At 45.1% G+C, this 26,367-nt stretch overlaps 6 protein-coding genes across 6 annotated transcripts; 2 read left to right on the top strand and 4 right to left on the bottom strand.

The window, feature by feature from the left end:
* The first annotated feature begins 206 nt into the window (after nt 1-206).
* Nucleotides 207-4,108, top strand: LOC127785085 (serine carboxypeptidase-like 27). The gene is made up of 9 exons (XM_052312511.1): nt 207-1,373; nt 1,504-1,599; nt 1,703-1,795; nt 1,891-1,976; nt 2,059-2,319; nt 2,959-3,086; nt 3,171-3,266; nt 3,416-3,521; nt 3,608-4,108. Exons 1-9 carry the CDS (start codon nt 1,019-1,021, stop codon nt 3,749-3,751), a joined length of 1,365 nt encoding a protein of 454 aa, XP_052168471.1. The 5' UTR covers nt 207-1,018; the 3' UTR covers nt 3,752-4,108.
* A 408-nt stretch (nt 4,109-4,516) lies between these two features.
* LOC127785113 (uncharacterized protein At4g08330, chloroplastic-like) lies at nt 4,517-5,823 on the bottom strand. Its single transcript, XM_052312540.1, has 2 exons — nt 5,410-5,823; nt 4,517-5,222 (listed from the first exon to the last, which is right to left on the bottom strand). Exons 1-2 carry the CDS (start codon nt 5,457-5,459, stop codon nt 4,799-4,801), a joined length of 474 nt encoding a protein of 157 aa, XP_052168500.1. The 5' UTR covers nt 5,460-5,823; the 3' UTR covers nt 4,517-4,798.
* Nucleotides 5,824-6,347: 524 nt separating this feature from the next.
* Nucleotides 6,348-9,777, bottom strand: LOC127785096 (uncharacterized). The gene is made up of 3 exons (XM_052312521.1): nt 9,404-9,777; nt 8,518-8,863; nt 6,348-6,698 (listed from the first exon to the last, which is right to left on the bottom strand). Exons 1-3 carry the CDS (start codon nt 9,724-9,726, stop codon nt 6,633-6,635), a joined length of 735 nt encoding a protein of 244 aa, XP_052168481.1. The 5' UTR covers nt 9,727-9,777; the 3' UTR covers nt 6,348-6,632.
* Nucleotides 9,778-15,226: 5,449 nt separating this feature from the next.
* Nucleotides 15,227-17,975, top strand: LOC127773631 (uncharacterized). Its single transcript, XM_052299768.1, has 6 exons — nt 15,227-15,706; nt 16,614-16,742; nt 16,831-16,951; nt 17,029-17,110; nt 17,324-17,477; nt 17,559-17,975. The coding sequence occupies exons 1-6, from the start codon at nt 15,389-15,391 to the stop codon at nt 17,691-17,693; spliced, it is 939 nt and encodes a 312-aa protein (XP_052155728.1). The 5' UTR covers nt 15,227-15,388; the 3' UTR covers nt 17,694-17,975.
* A 90-nt stretch (nt 17,976-18,065) lies between these two features.
* LOC127773621 (pentatricopeptide repeat-containing protein At5g39980, chloroplastic-like) lies at nt 18,066-20,364 on the bottom strand. The gene has a single exon (XM_052299757.1). It carries the CDS (start codon nt 20,309-20,311, stop codon nt 18,314-18,316), a length of 1,998 nt encoding a protein of 665 aa, XP_052155717.1. The 5' UTR covers nt 20,312-20,364; the 3' UTR covers nt 18,066-18,313.
* A 318-nt stretch (nt 20,365-20,682) lies between these two features.
* On the bottom strand, nt 20,683-25,893 carry LOC127773612 (serine/threonine-protein kinase PKH2-like). Its single transcript, XM_052299747.1, has 8 exons — nt 25,431-25,893; nt 24,414-25,031; nt 23,332-23,632; nt 22,948-23,227; nt 22,543-22,650; nt 21,999-22,277; nt 21,416-21,559; nt 20,683-21,273 (listed from the first exon to the last, which is right to left on the bottom strand). Exons 1-8 carry the CDS (start codon nt 25,720-25,722, stop codon nt 21,100-21,102), a joined length of 2,196 nt encoding a protein of 731 aa, XP_052155707.1. The 5' UTR covers nt 25,723-25,893; the 3' UTR covers nt 20,683-21,099.
* Nucleotides 25,894-26,367: the final 474 nt, after the last annotated feature.

Here is a 26,367-nt window from a genome sequence, read left to right as displayed (position 1 = left end):
GCTGTCAGTTTGGTGACTGTTCTTCTGGGAGACTGCTCGTTCGTTCGTACGACTCGTCATTATCACCGTGTCTCTCGTAAGCAAATCCCGTCTTGAGCGCCTCAAAGTTAGCAAACGCCTCACCATCTCAAATCACCCTCACGATCTCAATCACGTTGCGCCGCGTGCTCCGTTTCTGCCTTCCGCTTTCCATCGCGCACGCGCGCACGAGCGGACGCCGCTGCCGCGGCAAGGAAGGCGCGCGCGTCATCCTCCGCGAATTTTGTTATTCGCTGCCGCTGCCGCTGCCGCGCGCGCGGGGGTTTCCCTCCCAGTCCCATCCCATGTGCTCGTTTCAGCTTCTTCTACCTCCGTTTCACACGCGCGCCCTCGCTCGCCGCCAGCGCCGCCACCACCACCACCACCGCCACTGCCACTATACTAATGCCGAGTTGCCGACACCCCCACTTGCCCCGCCGCGTCGCTGCGCTACAGCGCTAGAGCGAGCTAGCACACTAGCAGTGAGCCAGTGAGTGCCCGATCTGTAGCGCACGCAGCCGCTTACCTAATCTCGCAATCCATCCGGTTCGGCGTGCCAATAGTACGCGATCTGATCCGCCCTTTTCCTCCGTCCCTGAGCTGTACTCGCGCCAATCAATCATCCCCGGCACGGGGAAAGCAAGAGAAAATCTCCGCACACTACCTCTCTGTCCCGCGCGCCGCTGGTCAGAGCGAATGAGCTCAACCGCCGTCCTCCCGCCGCCTCCATTTCTTTAGCGGTTGCCAAGGGTTCTTGAGCTGTCCTTGGTCAATGAGAGTGCAGGAAGGTGGTGGCGTAAGGATCAAAGCTCACGACCCCGCCTCACTGAAATCCATGCAGGCAACCTGGCCTCCTTTGGTGGCTAGTAGCTCTGGATTTCTTATAGCTCATCTTGTTCAGTAGCAGCAGCAGTGTTGCGTACTTGAGCAAGTGCAAGGCTTCTTGCTTGGCACGCTCAGGTGTCCCGTGGTCCGGCCATTGGAGATTTTGGAGCTCGTAATGGCTCACAAGGCCGCGGCTCTGGTGCTGCTGCTAGTGTCAGTGTCAGTGGCGGCCGCGGCGTCGGGCGACCAGGAGAGCGACCGGATCCGGGAGCTCCCCGGGCAGCCGGCGAAGGTGAGGTTCTCGCAGTACTCCGGCTACGTGACGGTCAACCAGGCGCACGGCCGCGCGCTCTTCTACTGGCTGGTGGAGGCGGTGCCGGCGGCCGGGCCCATCGCGCCGCTCGTCCTGTGGCTCAACGGCGGGCCGGGGTGCTCGTCGGTCGGGTACGGCGCGTCGGAGGAGGTCGGCCCGTTCCGGATCAGGCCCGACGGGAAGACGCTGTACCTGAACCCCAATTCTTGGAACAAGGGTGCGTAGCTTTTGCAATTGTTGTTCTTGAGCTCCATTGTTACAGCAAGTGATGCTGCTAACAATGGCAGTGCTGGGAGTGGCTCTGGCTGTTGATTAATTTCGTTTTTAATTTCTGTTGGTGATTGCAGCGGCGAATTTGCTGTTCTTGGAGTCGCCGGCCGGCGTGGGGTTCTCGTACTCGAACAAGACGTTGGATCTGTACGTCGCAGGAGATGCTAAGACAGGTAAACAAATTCGAGGCCATTTGTTTCTGTGAGCTATCCACTAAGCCCTGATTTACCATGATTCAGTTACTGATTACTTGTCACTTGTTTTTTAATCTTGTAGCATCGGATGCTTATGCATTTCTGGTGAACTGGTTGGAGAGATTCCCACAATACAAGTACAGGGAGTTCTACATTGCTGGGGAGAGCTATGCAGGTAAGTTTGCATGAGATAAGTTTTTATTTTATTTTCTGTTCTTGCTATTTGGTGGATGAAAGACTTACAGGGATGTATTTCCTTGGTGCTTTCAGGGCATTACGTTCCCCAGTTAGCCCAGCTCATCTATGAACAGAACAAGGGCATTCAGAATCCAATAATTAATCTCAAAGGATTCATGGTAGATCTCTGAAATCCATGTTCTGCCTGTTCTAGTTTGAGTATGTGTATGTTCTGAATTTTTTTGGTTTCTGAAAAATTAGGTGGGTAATGCGGTTACTGATGACTACCACGACTATCTTGGTACCTTTGAGTATTGGTGGACTCATGGCCTCATCTCTGACAACACTTATCACAACCTGAAGAAGACATGCTTGCTTGAGTCCTCTGAGCACCCTTCTCCTGAATGTCTAAAGAACCTGAACCTAGCCAGTTCAGAAGAAGGCAATATCGATCCTTACAGCCTGTATACAAAGCCCTGCAATAATACAGCCTCTCTCAAACTTGGCTTGGGAGGACGCTACGTAAGTGTTCTTTTTTTCTCATTGACTTTTGATAACTTAGATCACCCTCTGACTTTGTTGCACAGATCTAGTTCCACTACTTAGATCATTTAAACCCATTATAACAGATCTATTTGGATGGTCATGAAACAGTGAATTTACTACTCGAAACACATTGAACTGTGCTGATTAAGAAAGAATAAGAAAGTAGCTGCATTGCAACACATAAAAGAGGAAAATTACCTTTTGGAAATCCATTATATAATGTGGTAAAAGATGCAATAATAAACTTATTGTTTAGTAAATATACCTTTTGGCTAGAACTAATTTCTTTTTTAAGAAGTTATTACTGATTTCAGTTAGATTATTTTGTTATATATTTAGATAATGGATTGCGTTTATTTCCTATTGTGGCATTTGGTACTTCTTGAATACAGAAAAAGTTATATCACCCTATCTAGATCAGATAGAGTGCATGGGTTGATGTTTCTGCAATATTATACTGTACTTTGCAGAACCTTAGAATTTGCTGTTTTATTTTCCTGTTCTCATTCCTCTGCCTAGCATGTCTTTTTTCAGCTTGATTTGATGCCTATATGTATATCGGTAGATAATTGTTGGCCATACTATTTGTACCTAACATCATGTTGCCATCCACAGCCTTGGTTATCCAGAGCATATGATCCCTGCACAGAAAGATACTCAAGTATTTACTACAACCGGCCAGAAGTGCAGATAGCGATGCATGCTAACACCACTGGGATTCAATATTCATGGAAAACTTGCAGGTTTTAATAAATATAGATGTTAATTGTGCCTTAAAATTTCTGCTCTTCTTACACACACATATACTCATTTGGTCTGTTCTACAGCGATATTGTCGGATCTTACTGGGCAGATTCCCCGAAATCTATGCTTCCTATCTACCAAGAATTGATTGCAGCTGGTATCAGGATATGGGTTTTCAGGTCAGTCCAGTACTTCAACTCATTGTTTGATTCAATACTACGATCTAATGAATTACTACTGCTACAAAGTTAATCCATTATATTGTGCTGGCTAACATTTAGTGAGATGACTTAACTTGCTATGTGATTTTCTTTACTCCTTTTCACAGTGGGGATACAGATGCTGTAGTTCCTGTTACTGCAACAAGGTACTCAATAGATGCTCTTAAGCTTCCAACTCTGGTCAATTGGTACCCTTGGTATGACCACGGAAAGGTCAGTATACTAAAAACTATTTGCAGTTCTAAGCAAATTCTGGGTCAGAATGAATCATTTGAATACATGATATATTCCTCTTGCAGGTTGGAGGTTGGAGTCAAGTGTATAAAGGATTAACTCTCGTCACTATAGCAGGCGCAGGCCATGAGGTACCACTACACCGGCCTCGAGAAGCACTTATATTATTCAGACACTTCTTGCAGAATACACCCATGCCAACTCAATAGCCACTTGAAGCAGAATGATAGAGTAAACTACGACAATCATATAAAGTGCTAAAGTGTTTTTACATTATTTTTTAATTTGATTTGATTATTACAACATGATATCAACTATCTCTACTAAATGTATGTATGTTTCTTACTAGCTAGTAGGGAAACCTGACAATTGTACTGCTCCAGCTAAAGAGCTCCTTTGTATATGATACTGATAGTGATTCTTTGAGCAGTAAAATTTACAATTTTACATCTTTCTCAGAAAATGATCCTTCATCTTGCTATTTGCATATCAAATTTTGTGGATTAGAACAGATATTTCTTGGTTATTACAACGCTCTTTACCATGCTATACAACTGAGTTACTGCTTTGTATGAAGTTGTTACTTATATCTAAAAACTTTGTATGAACATGAGCTCACCTGGAGCCCTGCTTACATAAGTTCATTCTGTGCTCCCAAGTCCCATTTCTTGACGAGCTGGCACCAGAGGAAAATTACACTGATAAACAGAAATCAGAATTATGGTTTCACCTTATCAGCTTAACAAAACTGAAGATACATGCCTATTTCTGGAAAACCAAAAGACTATAATTTAAAGTTTAACAGAGAATTTATATTCAGTAACTGACACAATGCAACAACCCATGCTTTCTTAGAAGACTAATGAAGAATCCGTGTAGAGAAACTTAAGACATACCAGTAAAGCAAGATGACTCAAAATTGCAACCCCTATGAACCTCATGAGATGGTACAAACTCAATAGGGCCAAGCCACATACAGCAAACTTTGTCATTTTCCAATATTAACAGATCCAAAAATTAACAACCAGTGTATACTCCCACCAATTCACAGAAGAAAAGAAAAGCACTACTAGTCTACTACAGACAGCAAAGGTGACTCAAGATCATGATGGTATCAAACCCTTCCAAAAGCTCACTGCCATGGCGATCCCTTCCTTGACTGCAATATCACCCTTTTTGCACTCCCAATGCGAATTCCAAGACTGCAGCAGCAAATTCAACCGGGCCGGAAGAGATGACAGGCTACAGCAGAATCGTCATAGGGTAAAGGCAACAGCATCAGAATCGTCCGACGAGGGCTGCAGCGCGTTGATCTTGATCACGTAGTTCTTCTGGCTCGACGCGCTGCCGCTGCTCCCGGAGCTCGTGGTGCGCAGGTCGTCCGGGCCGTCGCACGCGGGCAGCGCCGCGGCGGCGGGTTCGTCCTCCTCGTAGGCGCTGCCGATGCGGCCGCCGCACTTCCGGCACAGCAGCCGCGACCTCCGCCGGAAGAGCCCCCAGGAGCGCCGCGAGTGGAAGTAGGGCACGCAGGTGACCTCGTCGGCCTGCGTGAACCGGCTCTCGTCCACCGCGAAGAAGGAGACGACCCCCTTCTTGATCTGCTTCCCGTACTTGGACCCGATGTTCGCCGTGTTCCGCGTCGACGAGCTCAGGTTCAGCGCGTACCCGCAGTATCCGCAGCTGCCGCCAAGTAGACAACAGCACTTCAGAAATTGGATTCCCTCTAAATCCAAATTAGGGAAACTACACCACATACTCGGTGAATCATACTAAAGATAAAATCAGCATAACTGACGAAAAGAACCGAATTTGGCAGTTATTTTTGATCCAAGAACCAATTTTTCGACCAGGGGAAGCAGAATCGAACCTGTAGGTGACATCTTTGATGGAGGGGTAGCTGTCGAGAGACCTCACCATGGCGGTCGAGCAGCCGGAGCATCCACTTTTTTGCTGATCAGAGAGAGAAACGGGGCGGCAATGGAGGGGGGAAGTGGAGAGAGTGGAGACTAAAAAAAAAGGCGGTTGTTTGGTCGAGTTGAGCCAACGGACACGGAGGATTGGGCGTCCCTCGTGCCGTGCGCTTTTGCTTCTCCAACGATTGCTTTTTATGAGCAGCTGATTACTACTAGCAGCAGCTAGAGCTAGTACTCCAGTATTATCCTGTTAATTAATCCATAATCAATTGCTAAGCAGCGGCTAATCAGCATGGGTGCCCGGTTTTCTCTCTGACCAGGCCGGATAATGGACGTGGACGTCGGGGAAACGTGGCGCTTGCGAGAGGAATTTGGAGGCCAAAGCCGCGAATAATTTTCCTATATTTTTTTGAGCCTGGGGGCCGACGTCGCGCCATCGTCCTCGGCCTGGATCTTCCACCGCGTTCGCCCGTATGACCGCGACTGTGCGGCGTGCGGCCGCCGTGGGTATGGGGCGAGAGGCCGGGCCGCCGGCGCCGCCGTGCGTCATGGCCGGCCAAGCGCCTACTACGGATCGACCCAGCGGACAGGTGGCCGAATCGTTAGCCGCGATCGATCCAAATCGGGGCTTTTAAAAAAAAAGTCCAAACGCTGCCCGGATCGGCAGGGCGCGTCGTTGTCGAGGTTCCGTCTCGTCACCGTCGATCCCCCTGGCGCCCCCTGCCGATCTCTCCGCGTTCAGAATTGCGCGTCCAATGTCACTTCCTTGATAACGAGATTTTGGTATGTCAATAATACTCAAGGAGTAGTAAGATTTTTCGCGGCACCACAAGCACAAACATAGTATGACAGCCACGATACCAGAAAGTCCATTGTCTGATAGTTCTCTCTCTGGAAATACATCACTTATTGACTCAAATCATTCATATTGTTTTCAGAAAAGAGCAACATCATTTCATACTGGACGGCTTTTTGCCCTTTTGGGTGTACCCACTAGAGACTCCCCTTGCCTCTTTTTTCTTAATTTGTTTTTTACAATGACTTGAACAAGCAGCTCATATGTGCATATTGTACATCACATTTGCATATCGATTGTTCATTAAAAACTCAGGAAACAGACAAGACATGCAAACAGTCTAGCATATTCATTACCCAGCCTTAGGTTGTGAAATGTGTCTCAGTCCTCAATCACAAAAGTTACCCCGTCGTCTTTCTTGAAATCGTGCGTAGTGTGGTCGACAATCTGAAAAGAAATAAGCAAAAGTATTATGACTGAAACAAACACCATATGCTCAGTTTAACTTCGAGGTGAATTGCAGGAACTCCCTGCCCTTTTCAAAGGTTCACAAGGGGGAAAAGGAAAAGTTTAACTTCGAGATAGAAATGGCAGTTTGTCAAATAAAAATTGAACATAAGTCTGATGGTAGCAATGACATGTTGTAGTAACATAACTGCACATCCCAAAAAGATGATGATAAACATATGCTACTAATTGACATGTATACAAAAGTTCCTCTAAAAAAGAAAGACACTTATCAGAAGTTATGGAAAGAGGGACGACCACCAAACTTGGCAGACCAACTAGATTGTTGGACTTTCTTTAGTGCTACAACATATTGAGTTGTTTTCGAAAGAATGTCCTTGTTATTTCTGCACCCTAACAAAAGTAGGAATATGGGTCTTGTCATTGGCCTCCAACTAGCAGATAATTACTAACTCATTTTAGATTAGACAAGCATCAGATATCTGGAGTCCATCGCAAAATTTAGAACCGGCAGGTTCAGTTGGTCCATTCTTGTGACACAGAAACAAGACTCTGTGGATTTCGGTTCTGGACACACCAGCAATCAGAGACTACCAGATAAGTTTCCAACTCTAACTGACAATAATTCATTTAGAGAAGATTATTACCACACTGGCACCCTAGATTTATTGGCAAGAATACAATTACGAAAACATGCATATAAGTCAGCAATAAGCAGAACCAAGTTTATTAACTAGGAAGACAATAGAAATCGCCAAATCGGTCATTGAATAAACTGCTTTAGTCTAAAAGACAAATGCAACCACAGAGCACACTGCTTCAATGAACTGTATACACAGATGCAACCAGATTGAACCTGATAAACTCTCCAAAATGCCTAAAAGATGAGTAAGGGCTTAAGAATTTGATGTAAACAGTGCACAAAGATGAAATTTTCATGCACTGTTTCATGAAATATCTATTAAGGAGGCACAACTATAGTATTTCCCACAGCACCATAGAAAACTATTCTAAAAGAATAGAGTAAATTTCAGAAAACTACAACTGTTGTTATCAAAACTATCAATTTTCTACAACTTTAGCTAGCCATTACAGAGAACTGTGACAACAGTATATGATTTTATCATAAAACTGCAACTTTATTTGTGAGGTAATTTTACCATCCTTGAGAAGGTACCTAGAGATACCATATTTTCTATAGTAAAATTTGGTAACTCTAGGTATATCTCAAGGTATTAAAAATTTAGGTACCTCAAGGTACTTTCTCAAGTAGTGTAAAATTTCTCTTATTTGTGTGCCAAGTTTGGGTGGCGTGTCATACACATATGAAGTACTCATGCTTCTCAATTCCTACATACAATCATACAACTTATGGGGATAAAGTTATAGCTTTCTGATAAAATTCTGTTGTTGCTGTTCTGCGAAATACCTTACTAAAGTTGCTAAATTGTAGTTTTGTGAAATTTACTCAAAAGAATGTTTTCATAGTGCTGGACTATCCAAACATTGTAGTACTGAGTATTGCAAGCAAGATCACACACTTCTGTCAGTGATAAAGATTGGTGAAATTAAAAGTTGAATAAGTTTTATTCCTAAAATTGTATCAGGCTCTAAGACATATATAAACAAACACAACTGTATGGCCATGCGTAAACGCACCGCGCCCGTGCATAGCAAAATGGAACAAACAAAAACATTCCTACCTTTTAAAGTTGAGAAGCCATTTTTTTCCAGTATTACTGAACGCAAGAACCAATAGCTAATAAGTCGAAGTTCAATTCAACAGCTTAGAACTCACATTGGTGTTGCTGAGCTCCAGGTTGTAGAAATCCACCGCATCCGCCTTGAACTGCGGCCCCGCATGCCAGGTCCCGATGTGCAGCTTCAGAAACTTAGCGCCGGAAACCCTGAAGACGCAGACTTCAGCTGGATCGGGAGGAAGGTAGTAGTGGCCAGCACGCGACTGCACGGGCTTCCTCCCATCGCCGCCCTGCTCGTGTGCCCCATCCTCCACGATCGAGGGCTTGGCCACGCCGAGGTACCAATCTTCGCCGCCGATGGAGCCGAGGCACTGGGTCACGCTCGCGTGGTGGGTGATCGTCCAGAACTCGAGCGGCCGCTTCTCCAACCTCATGATGTAGAACCTGCCAAGTAGAGGAGAGAAAAAAAAAGATCAGAGGAAGTGGGAACCTTTCGCCTAAATCAGGTGCAGGAACCAGAGATGCAGACGGGATCGATGGATCGATGCTAGCTAGGCAGCGTGTGGGTTGAGAGACCTTGGGACGCCGCGGCTGAGGTCGAGCTGGGCATCGTTGGGACCGAAGCGCTTGCCGCCGTAGGCGGCGACGACCTGGCCGAACGGCGCGAAGGACTCGGGCGTGGCCTCCACCGCCCGCAGCGTCACCACCCTCACCCCCTCCATGGCCATCGCGCGCGGACCGGGCGGCCTCCCCTCCTCGACTCCGGCGTTTTCCCCAGTTGGTGAGTTGATACGGCGAATTGGCGATGGAGTGGATCAGTGGAGTGGAGAAGGCTTCACGGTTGACCCAGGCCTAGTGCGCCTGCATCATCCCGTCCCACCTACCGGCCACCGCATCACCGCCCTACGTGTAACGTGTGCCCGCGCGACGCGTGTATTCCTAGTTCGTGGAACTGCAAGAAGATTGGGGGTGGTGCATCCTGACCTTGGGATGCCGCGGGTGAGGTCGAGCTGGGCGTCGTGGGGGCCGAACTCGTCGCCGTCGGGTGTGGCGGCGATGACCTGGCCGAACGGCGCGAACGACTCGGGCGTTGCCTCCACCGCCCGCAGCGCCACCACCCTCGCCTCCTCGTCCTTCTTCACGGCCTCCATCGACTGCGCGGCTGCCTTCGCGCACCTCACTGCTCCTCCGCCCCCGTTGCTACTGCCGCTGCTACGGTGGAGCCGAGCAAGGCAGCGGGAGGAGACGGCGTCGCGGCCGCAGGAACGGCCCAGGCGGCACGAACGGCCCGGGCGAATCGCCTGCATCGATCGTCGCGGTGTCCCACTCCCACCAGCTCGCGCGGCGCCCAAAGCCCGAGACGGTTTTTGTGTGGCACGGGCCGCGTGCGTGCATGTGTCCGGTACAGAACGCATCTTCCATCGCGTCCACACGTCGTTCGAGGCGCACGTACGCGCCCCCTATCCGCGAGCGAACGTGGGCACGCGAGGGAGACGCCAGCGACGCGGCTGGGAACTGTGGAACGGATGGATTCCTGAAACAGCATGCTCGTGCTGTTGTCCGCATCCAATCTTCGTGGGCGGAAGGCCCCCGTAATAGTACAGCCAACTAATAGCTTCAATTTATCTATAGCTAATCTAATAGCTTATTCATACAAAGTTATATACTACACTATTAATATATGGTTCCACCTGTCACACACACACTGCGTCTTAAAGTCCGTGCTGCAACTGGCTACCTGCTGTCCTTCTCTCTCCTTATTTATCTACTTAAAATATGTTTGCAGCTGTCTTATAGCCTGCTATTGTACCTGCTCTAAAACACAGATCTGAAAGCTCAGCGTGTGTATAGTTCACGTTAAATTTGAAAGTTTAATTGAAATTGAAACGATGTGGTGAAAATATTAAAAATTTATGTGTGTAAAAAAATTTTGATGTGATAGAAAAGTTGGAAATTTGAAGAAAAAGTTAGGAACTAACCCAGCCCTCACATCACAGCTGCACCCCACCTATCGCTGACACTTTTATATATCCGCGCTCCCACAGATCTGTGTCAGAAGAAACGGGCTTTGATTTCGGACAGTGCGATTCACGTACGTTCAGGTGGCGATTGGTGAATGGGGATGGCGAATAACGCACGATTCAACGTACAGAACATCGCTACAGGTGTATACCCATCAGGGAGCTGTTTTGGTACTGCATAGTGGGGCGCCGGCGCGATGCTAACGGAATGTATTCATTGGATTGCAAAGAAGGCTACTGACGGAAAATTGAGTCCGTGACTATACTGACTGCAGAAAAAAAGGCTCGGTTAGGATTAATTTATTTCTCTTTTTTTTTGAAAAGTTAGGATTAGTTTATTTTCTGTTGTACAGTTTGTTAAGCAATATAGAATCATCTGATGCACAAGTATTTGGACAGGTTTCCCTTTTAGGCTGAAACTCCAATAGTTTCTCGAAAATTTGTTTTAAATATGAAGCCACATGTATTTAGGGAACTCTGGTTATTCGCAATAAAATTATATAGTAATATACGTGTGTCAATTCATACGAAGGTTGTGTTTGTCGGAGCATTTCAGTTGAAGTTGTTCGTTGTTCGAAAAATAGAATGAATCACTACCGCGTGTTTAATTACATATTAACTATTATAAATTCAAAAGAGAGTTTATTTGATTTTGAACATAAAAAACTTTTATATATAATTTTTGTTTACAAAACATACTATTTATAAATTCATAAAATGTGCCAACGAAGAACGATAAAATTGTTGTTTTATGTTGCTGAAATGAACTCAGCCGAAGACTGCCCTACTCTCTCCGCTCACATTAGTTTGATTAATTCCCTACTTGAAGAAAATAATGCTACCAAAGAGCTGGTGGCAAAATCTTTAATCTACATCTGCGTTGAAAAGGTGCTTAAAACCACTGCCTCTCTTGGGGATTAGGACTAGTTGGTCCTGATCTGCCATAGCAAGCCACCTCAGTTTGTCACCCCTTTTCTTCACCTCTCTGTTGCCTACTTTCAGATCCAAGGAATCTGAAAAGACAACCAAGTTAAGCTTAAACAAGTAGAGCATCTTTTCATGCTTTTAGCATGTCTATAATTAGAGGCAGTACGAGCTAATAACAACGAAAATGACAAAAACAAGCAAAATTCTACTGCCAGGACCCCATGAAAACAGTAATTTGTGCAGTGCTCCAGCTTGTTAGTACTCTCCCATCCCATAATATAAGGGATTTTGATTTTTTACTTACACTGTTTGACCATTCATCTTATTCAAAAAAATTTGAAATTATTATTTATTTTATTTGTGACTTACTTTATTATTCAAAGTACTTTAAGCACAACTTTTCATTTTTTATATTTGCACAAATTTTTTTAATAAGACGAGTGATCAAACAGTGCAAACAAAAAGTTAAAATATTTTATATTATGGGACGGATGGAGTAGTATAATTCCTGGGCATGAATATGGTGCTAAATATAATTTGTCTACTCTAATAAGTTAAATTTGACTTTTTTCTAGTCAAACTTATTCAAATTTGATCAAGTTTATAGAAAAATATAGTACTATATTCGACACAAAACAAATATACTATCAAAATATATTCAATATTAGATTCAATGAAACTAAATTGATATGTTAGATGTTGCTAAATTTTTCTATAAATTTGATCAAACTTAACACTAAAAAAGTTAAACGACTTGTAATATAAAACGGATGAAGTAGTATAGATAAGCCTGAAAAGCTAATGGTCATTTTCACTTTTATTCTAAGTTTACGGTATAATCCAATGTTGCAATCAAAGGCGGAGGTAGGCCTATAATACCAAGGGCTTGAGCTCTAAACTTATCTTCAAATATAGGTTAAATATCTTAAAACATCAAGTAAATCTTAAAGAAAATCAATAAACTATTAGTTAAATCCTAAGTTGCTCGCAACGCTCCGCATATTCGTGTTCCAGCACGAAACAGACGATGGTGCAACCAATGAACAGCATAGAAGCACATCCTGATAAAATTTTGGACTCATCCATGGTGTGACATCAGAACAGTATTGATATGTTCCAATTACAAAGCAGCCAGACAGCTAGCTACGAGTGGCCGGTAAGCGTAGCCAAGCAGAAGACGCTTTCTCAGCAAAGAATTTACTAAAACGAATGAATCAGTTTGTGCTATTAGAAATTTGGGAGAGTCTCCGCACTAAAATTAAATTAATCCATTCAATTCGTTCACCTGGACAGCTTCAGAGCTACCAACAACCTCTCCATGATGAGTATTTTCGGTGTCACAGAATTTCATTTTTTGTCGTAGGTAAGGTAACATTGGGTTTATTCATTGATGGCAAGTTCAGTTATTGACCACTGCAATAAAGAGGGAGGAAAGATGACAAGCATATGTGAACAATGAACAGGACAAAAACTAATGAGTTGAGGGACCATAGTGAAGACATTCAGAACTCATAAAACACATGCAAGCCTGGTTTCAAAAAAAAAAAAAAAAAACACATGCAAGCCTTAACTCGTTTTTTTTACCCTCAAGAAACTTCTGCCGTTCAAAACTTCATGGGTGAAAACTTCAGAACTGTATCATCTGTATAGTAACCTGAGTACCTGACTGGCTGACTATACAGATTTCAGAGAATGCATGCTCTAATCAGCAGCATGTTTCATCTGAAAACAACTAGTACTCCTACTACACACCATGGCCACAGTAACTTTAAGCTAAGCCCCGTTTAGTTCCCCAAAAGTTTTTCTAAAAACATCACATCGAATCTTTGAACATATACATGAAGTATTAAATATAGATTAAAAGAAAAACTAATTACACAGTTATGGGGGAAATCACGAGACGAATCTTTTGAGCCTAATTAGTCTATGATTAGCCATAAGTGCTACAGTAACCCACATGTGCTAATGACGGATTAATTAGGCTCAAAAGATTCGTCTCGCGGTTTCCAGGTGAGTTATGAAATTAATTTTTTCATTTGTGTCAAAAACCCCTTCTGACATCCGGTAAAATATCCTATGTGACACCCAAAAATTTTTATTTCGTGAACTAAACAAGCCCTAAATGACAGCAAGTGACAATATTCAGTCCTAGAGAGGCCATTTCTCAGGCTTTTTTCTTTAAAAAAAACTTTAATCAACACGTGATGGTAATTATTTTTCAACTGAACAAGATAAGGCCCCTTTTATTGTACTCTCCTTGTCCTGCTTTGGTTAGGTGTCTTTTACCAAACGATATTCATGGAGCATGTCCCACTTGTTTTTCCGTTGCCCCTATAGCTCAAAAAGATCAAAGGGGCCCTGCTTTGCTTAGGTATAATCAACAAGAAAGAAATAATAGCAAAGCATGCCTTTGGTGCAATGCAAGGCATGGCATCTTTAGGAGGAAATGATTTTTTTTTTGTGAGGCGAGGAAATACTCTGTGTACACTAGCTAAGAAAAATATTTCATTGCATTTTCGTAAGTTACAGAACTCATTATGTCTAACCAACCATTTTGCTAGTACTACATAAATGTATTGGTTTAGTTTTCTGAAAGCAATATTTCTGGGACATTTTTCTGAAAGCAATATGACCGCTATTTTAGATAGCATGCACATGTTCCATTTATATTTTTCTAATTATATGCGCAAATGTAGGTTATAACTGTTCCATTTATAATTTTCCAAGTGTATACAATTAGGCTGTGTTTTTCTCTTAATTTTTTCAACCTCCATTCCCTCATTTTTTTCGCACATACGTTCAAACTATTAAAAGATACGCTTTCTTAAAAAATAAGAAAAATATTTTAAGCTAATATTTAATTAATCATATTCTAATAGTTCACTCAGTTTTACCCTGTATAAGAAATCCATGCCTTACTCAAGATTACAATAACAAATTGTACAACAACAAAAACACATGCGTTCCTGGAAAAATCAATTCGCATGATTGAATTCGTTAACATGTACTCAAGTATAATAATATGTCAACGTTACTGTTCCTCGATTGATACTTTGTCAAAATCAAACCAGATAGGATAAACACATACGCAAGCAGGAAAATACATACACAAGTAGTATGTACTCGTCCGTCCCATAAAACCCAATCCAGTTAGGAATAGAACATTAGATGTCCAACGATTTGTTACACTAGGCAATATCGCATCCTCAACTAATTTAGTTTTTTTGACGGAGGGAGTAGATGATAAACAGGAGATGGAGAAACACATGAAGTGAGTTTAGCTTAACTTATTACGATTATGGCTGCGTTTACTTTCTGAAATTGAGGAGAAGTTCGGCGAAAGTTGGTATTTTGGGAAAAAAGTTGGGAGTTTATGTGAGTAGGAAAGTTTTGGATATGATGGAAAGTTGGGAGTTTGAGAGAAGTTTGATGTGAACTAAACAGGACCTATGATTAAATTCTTTGTGAGAAATTAGTCTAATAGTAAATTCATACTAAACTTGGCACAGACGTTTGTATTTATGTCTAATTATTTTTTAGAGGTAGCCTGGTAGGCGAGATATATCAGATTAGTCTTCCAGAGGGCATATAGAGATAGGGTGTGGGTGTCCGCATCACATGGGTGTGAGTGTGAGCGGTTTGCATGTTCTTTCTTGACAAATTTAGGAGAAAACTCCGTGTGCACGTAAGTATAATCACACTCCCGGCAGCTCGCCAGACGAGCCGAGCCTCTCACTGACAACTGGGCCCGCTAAATCTACTCCTGTAACTCCGCTAAGTCCACACGGACACGGGCAAACGAAGCGCCAACACACACACGCACACGTAGACGAATACGGACTCGGGGCACCCGCGGCCTCCCCCTCAAACACACGACCACGACCAGTCGACCACCACGTCCTCCTCCCCCCCTCCTCCCTCCTCCGGTTGCCTCTCCGGCCTCGCCACCGCCATCGCCTTCGCCTCCCCGCCTCCCAACCGCCCCACGTTGCGGGGAGACAGCTCGCCGCGGGCGGCGATCATGGCGGCGGCGGAGGTGTACTCGCCGACGGCGGCGGCGGCGGCGCAGCAGCAGCAGCGGGGGAAGGTGGCGGCGCAGGCGTGGCAGGCGGTGGTGGGGTGGATCGGGTTCCTCCTCCAGGTCCTGCTCCAGATCCTCCGGGGCACCCCATCCTGCGCCCAGCTCCTCTCCTTCGTCGGGTTCCGCTACCCGCTCCTCTCCGGGCCGGCCGACTCCGAGCAGTCGCCGTCGGTGGCCTTCATGCCGCTCCGCTCCGAGATCCCGGCCGACACGGCCCCTGCGCCGACGCCCCCGCCGGAATCCCTGCAGCGCCTCACGGTACGAAGAAGATTCGGTTTTGAGTGGATTCGTTGACGCTATGGGGTTCCTCGGTAGTTTGGTAAGGGGGGAAATGGCTAGTTTAGGGATGATATGGGCATCATTTGGATGAAACAGTAGATGTGGGAGGAGCCTCTTGATCTGATTTTTGATGTCCCGGTCTTCGTGGGAGATTTAGGATTTGGTAGATGCGTAGAGTGATTGATTTGAGGTTAGCTGGGTGTTATTCCGGCTTAATTCAGGCAATTCGATTTGTTTTGGGGGCTAATTATTGTGTGGGTTGTAAAGCTGACCTTTTTTGTGGGGATTTGAATTGCGATGATTTTGTTTTCTTGGCTTACGAGCATGGGCAATCCGTTGTCCTGCAATCCCCAATCAAGTCCTCGTTTAGCAGCCAACAATGGCGTTAATCCGTCTCTCTGAATTATACTGCTTGGATAATTCATGAAATGATGATTTAATATTCCAAAATTGCAACGGTGCTGGTGTTGGTACTTAACCGGGACAATACATTGCTGCAGTCTTTAGCAGAGCTGTGGATGGTAATTTAGAACGTCCGTTGAAATCGATGTGTAGATGAGTAGATATTTGAGCAGTATTGTGGGATAATGCATTTGGTGATGATACATTATGACTGTAATTGAATCAGAATTATGAGATTATACATATGGTGATTATATATGAATTATCATGTGGGATTAACATTGGCTAATTTGCTCATAACAGGGTTTCCTGTTAGCATATTTTGTTTTAGTGGGTGAAGAACTTGGATGGTTTTATGTTGAGCTTTCAGTTTTACATAAAACAAAAGATGAAATGATAACAGTTTTACATAAAACGAAAAATGAAATGATAATTATAAGTTATTCATTCACCATTTCTGAAAATATTTGGGTTATCTATTCAGGTTGTGCTTGATTTGGATGAAACTTTAGTTTCTGCATATGAATCATCCAGTCTTCCAGCTATTGTACGCACCCAAGCTGTTGAAGCTGGATTACATTGCTTTGACATGGAGTGCATATCCACTGAGAAGGTACAGAACTTGTGCTTTTGGCTCTTATTGTATGTAATGATTTTAATCACTACTGCTAAAGGATCTTTTGCTTGTGTGAACTGTAAAGGATGTTGAAGGGAGAAACAAAGTGAATCATGTCACCGTTTTCGAACGTCCTGGTTTGCACGAGTTCTTGCAGAAAACTAGTGAATTTGCAGATCTTATTCTCTTTACAGCAGGTTTGGAAGGTATGTGCTTGCTACTATTTTTCTTCATTCATTTGAACCCAATTAGCGCCACCTCACATGCCCATGTTTGTTCTCAGGTTATGCAAGACCTTTAGTTGACAGAATAGATGTCCATAATAGATTCAAACTCCGTCTATATCGTCCATCAACTGTTACTACGTAAGTTACTGTTAACTTTCCTATCGATACACATGGTGTTTTACCATATTATCATAGTGCTGCTGCATTCATTACTATGCTTGCTGAGATGTGTGCCAAATTAGTTGAGGGCTATGTGTTAAGTGGCTTTTTTTCTTGCTGGAAATGTCGCATAGGACCTATTTGGTGTTTGGCCAATGCGCTTTCTGATATCCATGGGATGCACAATTTCAGGGAATACAGAGAACATGTCAAAGATCTTTCTTGCGTGTCAAAAGATTTCTGCAGAGTTGTCATTGTTGACAACAACCCATTCAGTTTCATATTGCAACCTTTGAATGGAATACCCTGTGTTCCATTTTCAGCTGGACAACATAATGATGATCAGGTAGCTGATAACTGCCACCAGTCTTTAGCCATGTTCGAGTTTCCACTACTTACTAATTCTGACTTGTTTAAACGTTTTCAGCTCATGGAAGTTATATTTCCACTTCTGAAGCATCTCTCTATCCAGAGAGATGTTAGACCAGCACTATACGAAAGATTTCATATGCCTGAATGGTTCCAAAAACATGGCATCCCCCAAACTGATCAGGCAGTGTAAATTTTGCAGCCGCTACATGAAATTGTTTTGATGAAGGCTGAAACGCCTGCCACGCCATAAGTCCGTTCTCAGGGGATAGCACCTGTACATTATTATTTATATATTCGTTTAGGTTTCCTGGATCCTGATAAAAATCAAGTCAAGGTTCGTACAGAATTGCCATGCCTGAAGATAAAAGGAATTGTAATCTAGCAGAATGTTAGATTGGTATGTGTGTAGTGGGGCATTTAAACACCAGTTGTATATCACCTTCTGTTGTAAAATTTCATTGTTGATAGTTCAGTTAGTCTAATTGGTATGCTGCCAGCATCCTGCTTGTTCCGTTCAGCAAAGGGTTCAGCATCAGAAATGTTCTTGGCACTGTACCATCACTTCACTCCAACCAAAAAACATGTATTTATATAAATGTAGTTATCTGATGTTTATATTTACAAAGGCCTAAGCCCAACAAACAGCACCGATCAGTGATAACACTTTGGTGTCTAAAATTTAATTGAAAAAGAACTTCCACAGTGGCCACGCGCACTTACAAGTTACAACCTTGAATTGTCAATGACACTATGGTGTGTATTGCTGTCTGGCAATACACCTGAATTTGTCGTCAGAGAAACTGGAGGTTCTCATCTGAACTTCTGGACACCAATGGCGTTGGGGCTTCTTATCTGGCTGATAATCTGTGACGACTCATCAAACTTGCATGCTCTCTCGTACACGCCGGCAGCCACAAGGTAAAGCTCCCTCTTGTCGATGCTTGGGTCATCGCTAAGCTCACCGAGCAGTGCCTCCAGCGCGTCGAAGTCCTTCTGGGCGCCGAGCAGGCTGACCATCTGGAAGTGCACCCTGTCTGAGAAGACGCATCCTTCCTCCCTCATCGCCCGGTACAGCGCCGCCGCCTTGTCGAACTCCTTCAGCTTACCATGAGCATTCATCGTGATGGCGATCGTCTCCGAGTCCGGCAAAGACCCCGCCTTCCTCATTTCGTCGAACACCTCGATCACACTCCGGTGCCTCCGGCTCTTTGCGAACAAGTCAATCATCATTCGGTACACCGATGTGTCCCTGACGTCGCCGGCGTCGGCTGCACGGCGGAACAGCCATGCGGCCTCCTCCACTCGGCCGGCATTCGCCAAGATTTTGATGGCTGTCTCCTTGGGGACGTCCTCTGAGTCTTTGAGGTCATGCAACAGGCGCTTGGATTGTGAAACAAGCCCGGCACGCTCGTAGGCCACGACCATCGTCTGGTAAAGCACCGGGTCGATCTCCGTGCCGGCTTCCCGGAGCTTCTCGAACAGCTTCCCGGCACGGTCGAGCTTCCCGGCCTTCACCCATATGGACAGGATGGTTGAGTAGGTGATGGCATTGGGCTGGATGCCATTGGCCTGCATGTCCTGCACCAGGCTCCCGGCTTTCTCGTCCTCCAGCGACTTGCCGTAGATGGCGATCATGGTGTTGTACGTCACCACGTTCGGCTTGATGACGCTGCCACCGCGGTCGCTGCCATCGGAAGCGGCGCTACGCATGAGGCCGAACAGGTGGACCGCCTCCCCGAACAGCCCGGCGTCGCCGTACACGCGGAGCATGGTGTTGTAGGTGACCACGCTCGGGGCGACACCAGCACGGCGCATGGACCAGAACAGCCGGTCCGCCTCCCGCGCGAGGTCGAGCTGCCCGTACGCGTTGAGCACGATGTTGAACACGGACAGGTCGGGCTTGACGCGCGCCACGGCGCGCATGTGCGTGAAGAGCGACACGGCCGCGAGGTGCCGCCCGCGGCGCGCCAGCGCGGCGAGGATGGGGGAGTACGACTCCGCGTCGGGCGCGACGCCGTCGGAGGGCATGTCGTGGAGAAGGAGCCGGTTGGCGTCCCGGAGCAGGTCGGACTTGCAGTACGCGGCGATGGCGGCGTTGTAGGCCTTGAGGTCGGGCTTGATCCCGGCGGCGCCCCGAAGGCGGGAGAAGAGCGCGAGCGCCTTGGGCGCGTCGCTCCCGCGGAGGGCGAGGTGGATGAGGTTGGAGAAGAGCACGAGGTCGGGCGCTACGGCGTCGTCCTCCATGAGCGGCAGGAAGGTGAGCGCGTGGTCGAGGTGGCCCGCGCGGGTGAGCGCCGCGAGGAGCGTGGAGTACGAGAACGCGTCGGGGGCGACCCCTCTGTCCCGCATCTCCAGGAGGAGGCCGGAGGCGAGGCGGAGCATCCCGGCGCGGCACGCGGAGCGGAGCAGGAGGTTGTACGGGATGAGGAGCGCGGAGGCGGGGAGGTCTGGCGCGAGGAGGTCGAGGAGCGCGACGCCGCGGCGCGCGTCGGGGAGGCGGGAGAGGAGCGTGCCGAGGAGGCGCGGGGAGACGGGGCGGTGCGGGGAGACCGCGGCGGCCAGGTCGGAGGCCGTGCGCGCGGCGGAAAGGGCCGCGAGGAGCGCGGGGAGGTCGGGCACGTGGTCCTGGCGCTGGTGCTGGGGCTCGGCGGGTTTCCGGCGATGGAAGGGGTGGGAGCTCGGGAGGCTGGGGTTTACCCAGACGGATTTTGCGGTGGCGGGGAGGCGGCGGTGGGAGGAGGAGGAGGAGGGAGAAGGGAGCGCGGTGGCCGCGGCCACGGCGACGGCGACGGCGGCGGTCGGCGGCATTGGTCGTGACCGGTGAGCGGCGCCAGTGGTGGGGCACGGGGATAATGGATAGAAGGGAGGGAGATTTTTGCGTGCCGGGGACAGAGCGAAGTGTCGCGACCAGATCTGATCCGAGACGTTGGTTCAAGATCGGATGGATAGGAGTTGTTGGGCTGGACGTACACGGTACACTGCCCTTGCTGGGCCGCGTTGTGCAACTTCATGGGCCTGCAAATCTGCAATGGTGGTACCTTCGGCTCTTCCGGGTTACTCAAAGATACTAAAAACTCTCTCATGAGACTCAAAATTTCTCATGGACAATAAAATTCCTTCTGTACTTTCCTGTGCATTTAACAAAACATATCTCCACGGGATTGAGATTAGAAGGGAAATTTTCACAGAAGTATGGCGACAACTGAAGAAATGCAGGATGATTATTTCATATTTTCACTATGTTATGAAAGATGAATCAGATGGCTTACAAGAGCCTGTTTCAACTGTACATGTACACAGGAAAATTTCCTCATATTTACATACACTCACGAATCTTAACACTGAGAGCAGGGCTTCCACTCCAAGAATTGCCCTGAAGAAACGAAACAAGAAAATTGTGCCGCATGCTAGCTCAGCAAGCACAAAGGTAAATCCTTCTAAAACTCAAGGAAAGTGTAAAATGTTTCATGTCATGGACTCATGGGGAAACATCAGAAAATCAATCCATCTTTAGAAGATTGCAGGGATCCAGCTTAGGAGCAGTTGAACAAAGCACTTAAAACAAACGAAATGATCTGTTGGTTTCTCATTAGTCATTAGTATGCAAATGAAAGCCATTGATGTTGTAGCGCTTCACTTGCCGTTGGTCTTCTCCTGGGGTTTATTTGCAGCAAATAGGATAGAAAATCAACAAACTCTGAATCAGGGCATTGTAAGTGATGCTGCAGAGAAGACTTTTCTGGGATCAAATACTCGAATTGATCTGTTTCCTGAATAGAAATGAGGTAAACAACAAAATGAGTTCAGTGTTTAATGTGTTATAACTCGCACAGTCCACAGAGAGAGATAGACATGATGAAATTCGAGTGGTCACAGGAAAGGCTACTTCCACTAGCACTAAGAATAGTGTACCTCGTTCTTGGTGAAAAGGTCGTAATCATCAGTGAAATACTTTTGCGTCTCCTCTCCCAGGGCAAGCATTTCCATGTCAATTGGGCCAATTATCCCGATCATTTGAGCAAGCATTATGGGCACTGGTTCATTAGGAAATAGTACCTGTTATGTGTACCAGTTAGGAATTATAATTAGACGATTAGCATTTTTAAATTTTAAAACAACTTTGTTTCCATATGGATAACAACAAAACAACTTGAAGCACATTATTCGTTTCCATGTAAAACGTTCTTATTTGTCTTTATTTATTAAAGCCAGTCCTTGTGCCCCAAAATTTACTCAGGCATTCATTCAAAAAAAAAAAAACTCTGGCACAGAAGTTTGATCTCTATTTTCTGTTTGGAGCTATATGTTGCATAGCATTTAGACAAGAAAGAAGGTATCAAACATGCCAACACAGCACTTCACTATTAATGCAGTGTGTTGAAATCTCCATAAAATTCTATGTGCTGTATGACAACAGGCCACTATGGGTTTAACACAGCTAAAAGGTCAGCACGTGTCCAAAAAGAAGGATTAGCAAGGTACAGAAGCTTCTTACCTCACCAGTGTAGAGTTCCGCAAGGATGCAACCAAGAGACCAAATATCAATCCTCTGATCATAAGGAAGCCCCAGAATGACCTCAGGAGCTCGATATGACCGTGATTGTACATAGAGACATAAGTTGTCTGTCAAGAAGCAACTACTTCCAAGATCGATAACCTTAATTTCACATCTGCTGTAGCTCTTGATAAGGATGTTTTCAGGCTTCAGGTCACAATGAATGATCCTTAAATGATGCAAATATACCAAGGCTTCTAAACATTGCCGAGCTATTGCCTGAAAGAAAAGGGGGAACTTTTGTTCATCAAAACCTTTTTTCTTAAGTTAAATTTAATTGCACTTAAAACAGTTAATCATTTTATTTACAGCAGTATCATTCCAAGAAAATGATCAATTACGGTTCAAAAACTTTATGTTTAAATGAAGCATATTAAATTGGTTTGGAACATTGCATATCGTGCATACTACAAATTGAACTGTAAGTGTCTATGCATATGCAACAATTATAGATAGCATCTTAGTATAGAACGGTCAAACATACCTGTATTCTAGGCAATGTGAAGTATGCTTCACCACCAGATTCCTGATTATATTTCTGGAACTCATATAGATTTGCTCGCAGTAATTCAGTGACAATAAAAAGGTGTTCCTGTTGCAATGTCAATATGCAGTTACAGAAATTCTATGATTTTGCAACCGCAAAAAATAAAGTACTAATAAATTCTATGATTTTTCTACAATTAAACAAGCATGCAAGCAATTTAAGAAATCAACTGAAAATAAGAAGCTATATTGCTTTTAGCCATCATAGATCCTTTTCAAAGTTGCCAAAGACCAACAATATATCCCTTTCAAACTTCCTTAGCTTCCGAATAGCCAAAAAGTATGCACATAACATCAATGCAAAGGGAGTATCTTAGTCAACTTTATTTCTTAAGTGATATACCTGATGATAAAAATAGTCATAGAGACGCAACACATGATACTCATCTAATGGATCGTATTTGTTCACAAACTTCAGAAGCTTGATCTCATCCAGACTCTGATCAAAGAAATCCTTATCATTTTTAATTATTTTAAGGCAAACATCAGTTCCTGTCTGAAGATCATGTGCTTGCACAACTTTACTGAATGCAGCTGAGCCAAGGTATTCAGTGACATAATATCTTCCTGCTATAACTGAATTTATGACAATGGGGAAATCTTTGCTTACTTCAAAGCCGGTCCTGCAGTGAAGACATGCTATATGAGCATAAGAATTAACTTGGAAGTATCATTTAGCAACCAAAAATGGAAGAAGAGAAGGGAGAAACAAGAAGTGATTGTGAACCTGTTCTTGCGGTGGACAATTCTCAGTTCAAATACCTCATATTCTCGATGGAAATTAGCGAGAGCGAGATCAACATTTGTCTCTGGATTTTCTTCCTCAGCTTTAGCAGCAGTTGAGTTTTGCGCATCAGTATTCAATGGTCCAATATCTCCAAACTCAAAGGTATCATCAACAGAACTCTCAGGGAAAGGCTCTATGCTATAACCTTCCTTCAGATATTTGTCGCTACTGTTTCTCATATTCTTTTCAATGCTATCATCCAGTTTGGCATTGTCTGTGATATCGTGTACAAGTCCAGGACCTAAAGACAACAAACATTTACAGTAAACCTAACGAAGCAAGCAGCAAATGATCTTTATACAGGATAAGAAGATGACTGGAATTAAATTGTAAATTCACACAAACGTTGGTAAACAAACAACAGTTCAGTAAGACTGATAATAAAATAGGTTTGGCCTTTCTTTGTTAAAAAATGTCTCCTCAAATGTGCATTTTTAAATCCAGATTCATTTCATTTCTGTAGTGTTACCGAAACCAAGTTACATATTATATTGAAGAGCAGAAGAAAATTTTCAATTCTTCTAATATACAGAGAAAACCCATGTGAAGCATAATCGTATAACAGCAGTAATGTTTCTGGAAGAGGTTACCACTAAAATGCACCATTTTTTTTTAGCTCTGTGCATATTTAACAGCAAATTTCAGTTTACAACAGTAACAAAACATCTCTCATTCAGCATTGTCTGCACCACTCATACACAATTCAAGTTGAATTGGATCCCAACACCAATTATAGTTGAAATTTGAATTGGACCACCATTTCCACAAACACAATTCAATTCTTTTTTTTTTTGGGATAACTACACAATTCAATTCTGGCATCCAAACGGTGCCTAACAGTATCCAAACTCTTTAATGCTGTAATTCAACCCTGTTCTCCCACTTCAATAAATAAATTCATAATATCTTCATCGGAGCAAAGAGGGTTAATGTTGAAAATTAGTACAAATACTGTATTTAGTGGAGTACTAATATTGAAGGGTGAAATCAAGCAGAAAGTTTAAGATTTCAGAAGTACTTACTTGTAAAAGCATCTGCATCAACCCTAGTACCAAATGAACTGAGCATTTGAAGCTCCTTCTCCACTACACTCAGCTCCGATCGCTCATCTCCTTCCCCAGAATCTCTTGGCAAATGACACTCAAGCACAACATCCGCAGGGTGCTTCAACTGAAACCCATCCATGCCACACTCATCAAGTATCTCTGTCTGGTCATCAATGATCTGGTACCTCCCATAGACAGTGGAGCTAGAATCCTTCACCACCTCTAGCCCCCCGTTCTTCAGTCCCTCACCACAGCATCCGCAGAGCGGTGATGAACATGTGTACACCTCAGCACATCCCTCACAGCCGTCATTGCCAACATGTTCATGACGGTGGTCATCACCGGCACTAAGCACTCCCATCTCTATCCTCCCTGAGCCATCGTGGACACCAAGAACAAACTTGTCCTCCTCTTTGTCTTCTCCATTGTCGTCGTCCAGCTCCGACTTGCTATGGAAGAGATGGTCGTCGTAAAGCCAACCTTCTTGGAAAAAGAAGTCGGTGGCGTCGTACTGACGCGCTGTGCCAAACTCCATCTCCGATGACGACGTGTCCGAGTGCCGCGGCGACCAGACTCCATATGGATTCAGCATCCCTAATCTCACAAACAAAATATATCAAATTTAGGACCAAAATCGTGACTTAAACACCCACAAATCCGCAAATTAGAACACTCAACTATACTGAGAAATCAGAATTTAACGACAAGCAGTATCATTGGTGTACAAAACCCAGGGGAAGGGGTTTAACCAGCACCCTACTAGATCAAAAGATCACAATTTTCCTCCATGAACATATGCACAGAGATATGCTGGCTTTGATCCAGCAGGTTCGAATTGGACCCAAAGCCAACCATAGCCGCCAAAAACATCGGCGCACAGATCGAGATTTCGCGCGACATAACTGACGACCTCGGAAAACGAGAAGAGATGGGTTTAACGCTGAGAGATGATGAAAAAAAAAATTCAGCCTTGTGCCCTGATCCCCTAACTACCTGAGGGCGAGGAGCGCATGCTGACGAAGGCAGAGGACGACGCCGAGTCAGAGCTGGAGCCAGGGCTTGCACTTGCAGGCGGCGCCGCCGGCGCCCCACCGCCTCCGGACGTGGACGCCGGCAACCGGAGGGGCGGGAGCTGGGGATCTAATGCGGCATCGGAATCGGAGCCGGCGTCCCCGGCGGCGGACGCGGCGCGGGCGAGGACGTCGTCGCGGAGCGCGGAGGCGGCGCCCGCGAACCCGTGGTCGGTGAGGAACGCCATGACCTCGTCCAGGCCCGGCGCCGCCATGCGGTTGGCGGCCCCTCTCAAGCGCGTGGCGCGCCGCGTGAGGTAAGCTGTTGCGTCGGCATTGGGACTTGGAAGCGAAGCGAGGCGAAGGCGAGAGGCGAGAAGCCTTCCTTGGTCTGCGCTGCGAGTGACGGAGGGAGGACGAGAGCGAGGACTGGAAGGAAGCTTGGAAGAAGCACAAAAGAAGTCAGAAGAAAGAGAGAGAGAGAGAAGAGAAAAGCATATGCGCACAAAAACTTTCCGTTGATTGCGCTCAGCCCCTCCAGTAACTCTGATATTACATTTTACGGCTTCGAGATTTTCTTCTTTCCAAATACAAACAGTCCAGTCGATGTCTCGTGTTCTCAAAAAAAAAAAAAAAAGGAGAGTCGATGTCTCGTTGACACGTATAGGTCATAATGGAATCTTGAATTATAAACTGCGTCTATATCAAGCGGTAGATCTTAGGTCCAACCGTGGAAGAGCTCAGAACCTATGACAACCGTTGCTTGTGTTTAAAAGGACACAAGTTGCTCAAATCGAATTGTTGACGACTAATGTATTTGGATTTCGGAGTTTTGAAACACATGCTATAATGAACTTAACCATTGTAGTAGTACTATAGTACTAGTACTTCTTTATGTTCAACATGGTACTTAGAAATTC

The sequence above is a fragment of the Oryza glaberrima genome, chromosome 1, assembly GCF_000147395.1.
Source record: "Oryza glaberrima chromosome 1, OglaRS2, whole genome shotgun sequence".
NCBI lineage: Eukaryota > Viridiplantae > Streptophyta > Magnoliopsida > Poales > Poaceae > Oryza > Oryza glaberrima.
This window is presented reverse-complemented; position numbering and strand designations above follow the sequence as displayed.

Bases quoted from the DNA above. Each gene is read 5' to 3' on its own strand.
- LOC127785085 (XM_052312511.1), top strand. From the start codon at position 1,019: ATGGCTCACAAGGCCGCGGCTCTGGTGCTGCTGCTAGTGTCAGTGTCA. The intron at 3,267-3,415 runs GTCAGTCCAGTA...TCCTTTTCACAG, and splicing joins ATCAGGATATGGGTTTTCAG to TGGGGATACAGATGCTGTAG. The intron at 3,522-3,607 runs GTCAGTATACTA...TTCCTCTTGCAG, and splicing joins CTTGGTATGACCACGGAAAG to GTTGGAGGTTGGAGTCAAGT.
- LOC127785113 (XM_052312540.1), bottom strand. From the start codon at position 5,459: ATGGTGAGGTCTCTCGACAGCTACCCCTCCATCAAAGATGTCACCTAC. The intron at 5,223-5,409 runs GTTCGATTCTGC...ACTTGGCGGCAG, and splicing joins ATCAAAGATGTCACCTACAG to CTGCGGATACTGCGGGTACG.
- LOC127785096 (XM_052312521.1), bottom strand. From the start codon at position 9,726: ATGCAGGCGATTCGCCCGGGCCGTTCGTGCCGCCTGGGCCGTTCCTGC. The intron at 8,864-9,403 runs GTCAGGATGCAC...TCTACTTGGCAG, and splicing joins CTCACCCGCGGCATCCCAAG to GTTCTACATCATGAGGTTGG. The intron at 6,699-8,517 runs GTGAGTTCTAAG...ATTTCTTTTCAG, and splicing joins TGGAGCTCAGCAACACCAAT to ATTGTCGACCACACTACGCA.
- LOC127773631 (XM_052299768.1), top strand. From the start codon at position 15,389: ATGGCGGCGGCGGAGGTGTACTCGCCGACGGCGGCGGCGGCGGCGCAG. The intron at 15,707-16,613 runs GTACGAAGAAGA...TTATCTATTCAG, and splicing joins AATCCCTGCAGCGCCTCACG to GTTGTGCTTGATTTGGATGA. The intron at 16,743-16,830 runs GTACAGAACTTG...TGAACTGTAAAG, and splicing joins AGTGCATATCCACTGAGAAG to GATGTTGAAGGGAGAAACAA.
- LOC127773621 (XM_052299757.1), bottom strand. From the start codon at position 20,311: ATGCCGCCGACCGCCGCCGTCGCCGTCGCCGTGGCCGCGGCCACCGCG.
- LOC127773612 (XM_052299747.1), bottom strand. From the start codon at position 25,722: ATGGCGGCGCCGGGCCTGGACGAGGTCATGGCGTTCCTCACCGACCAC. The intron at 25,032-25,430 runs GTAGTTAGGGGA...TTGTGAGATTAG, and splicing joins CATGCGCTCCTCGCCCTCAG to GGATGCTGAATCCATATGGA. The intron at 21,560-21,998 runs GTAAGAAGCTTC...TACACATAACAG, and splicing joins CGGAACTCTACACTGGTGAG to GTACTATTTCCTAATGAACC.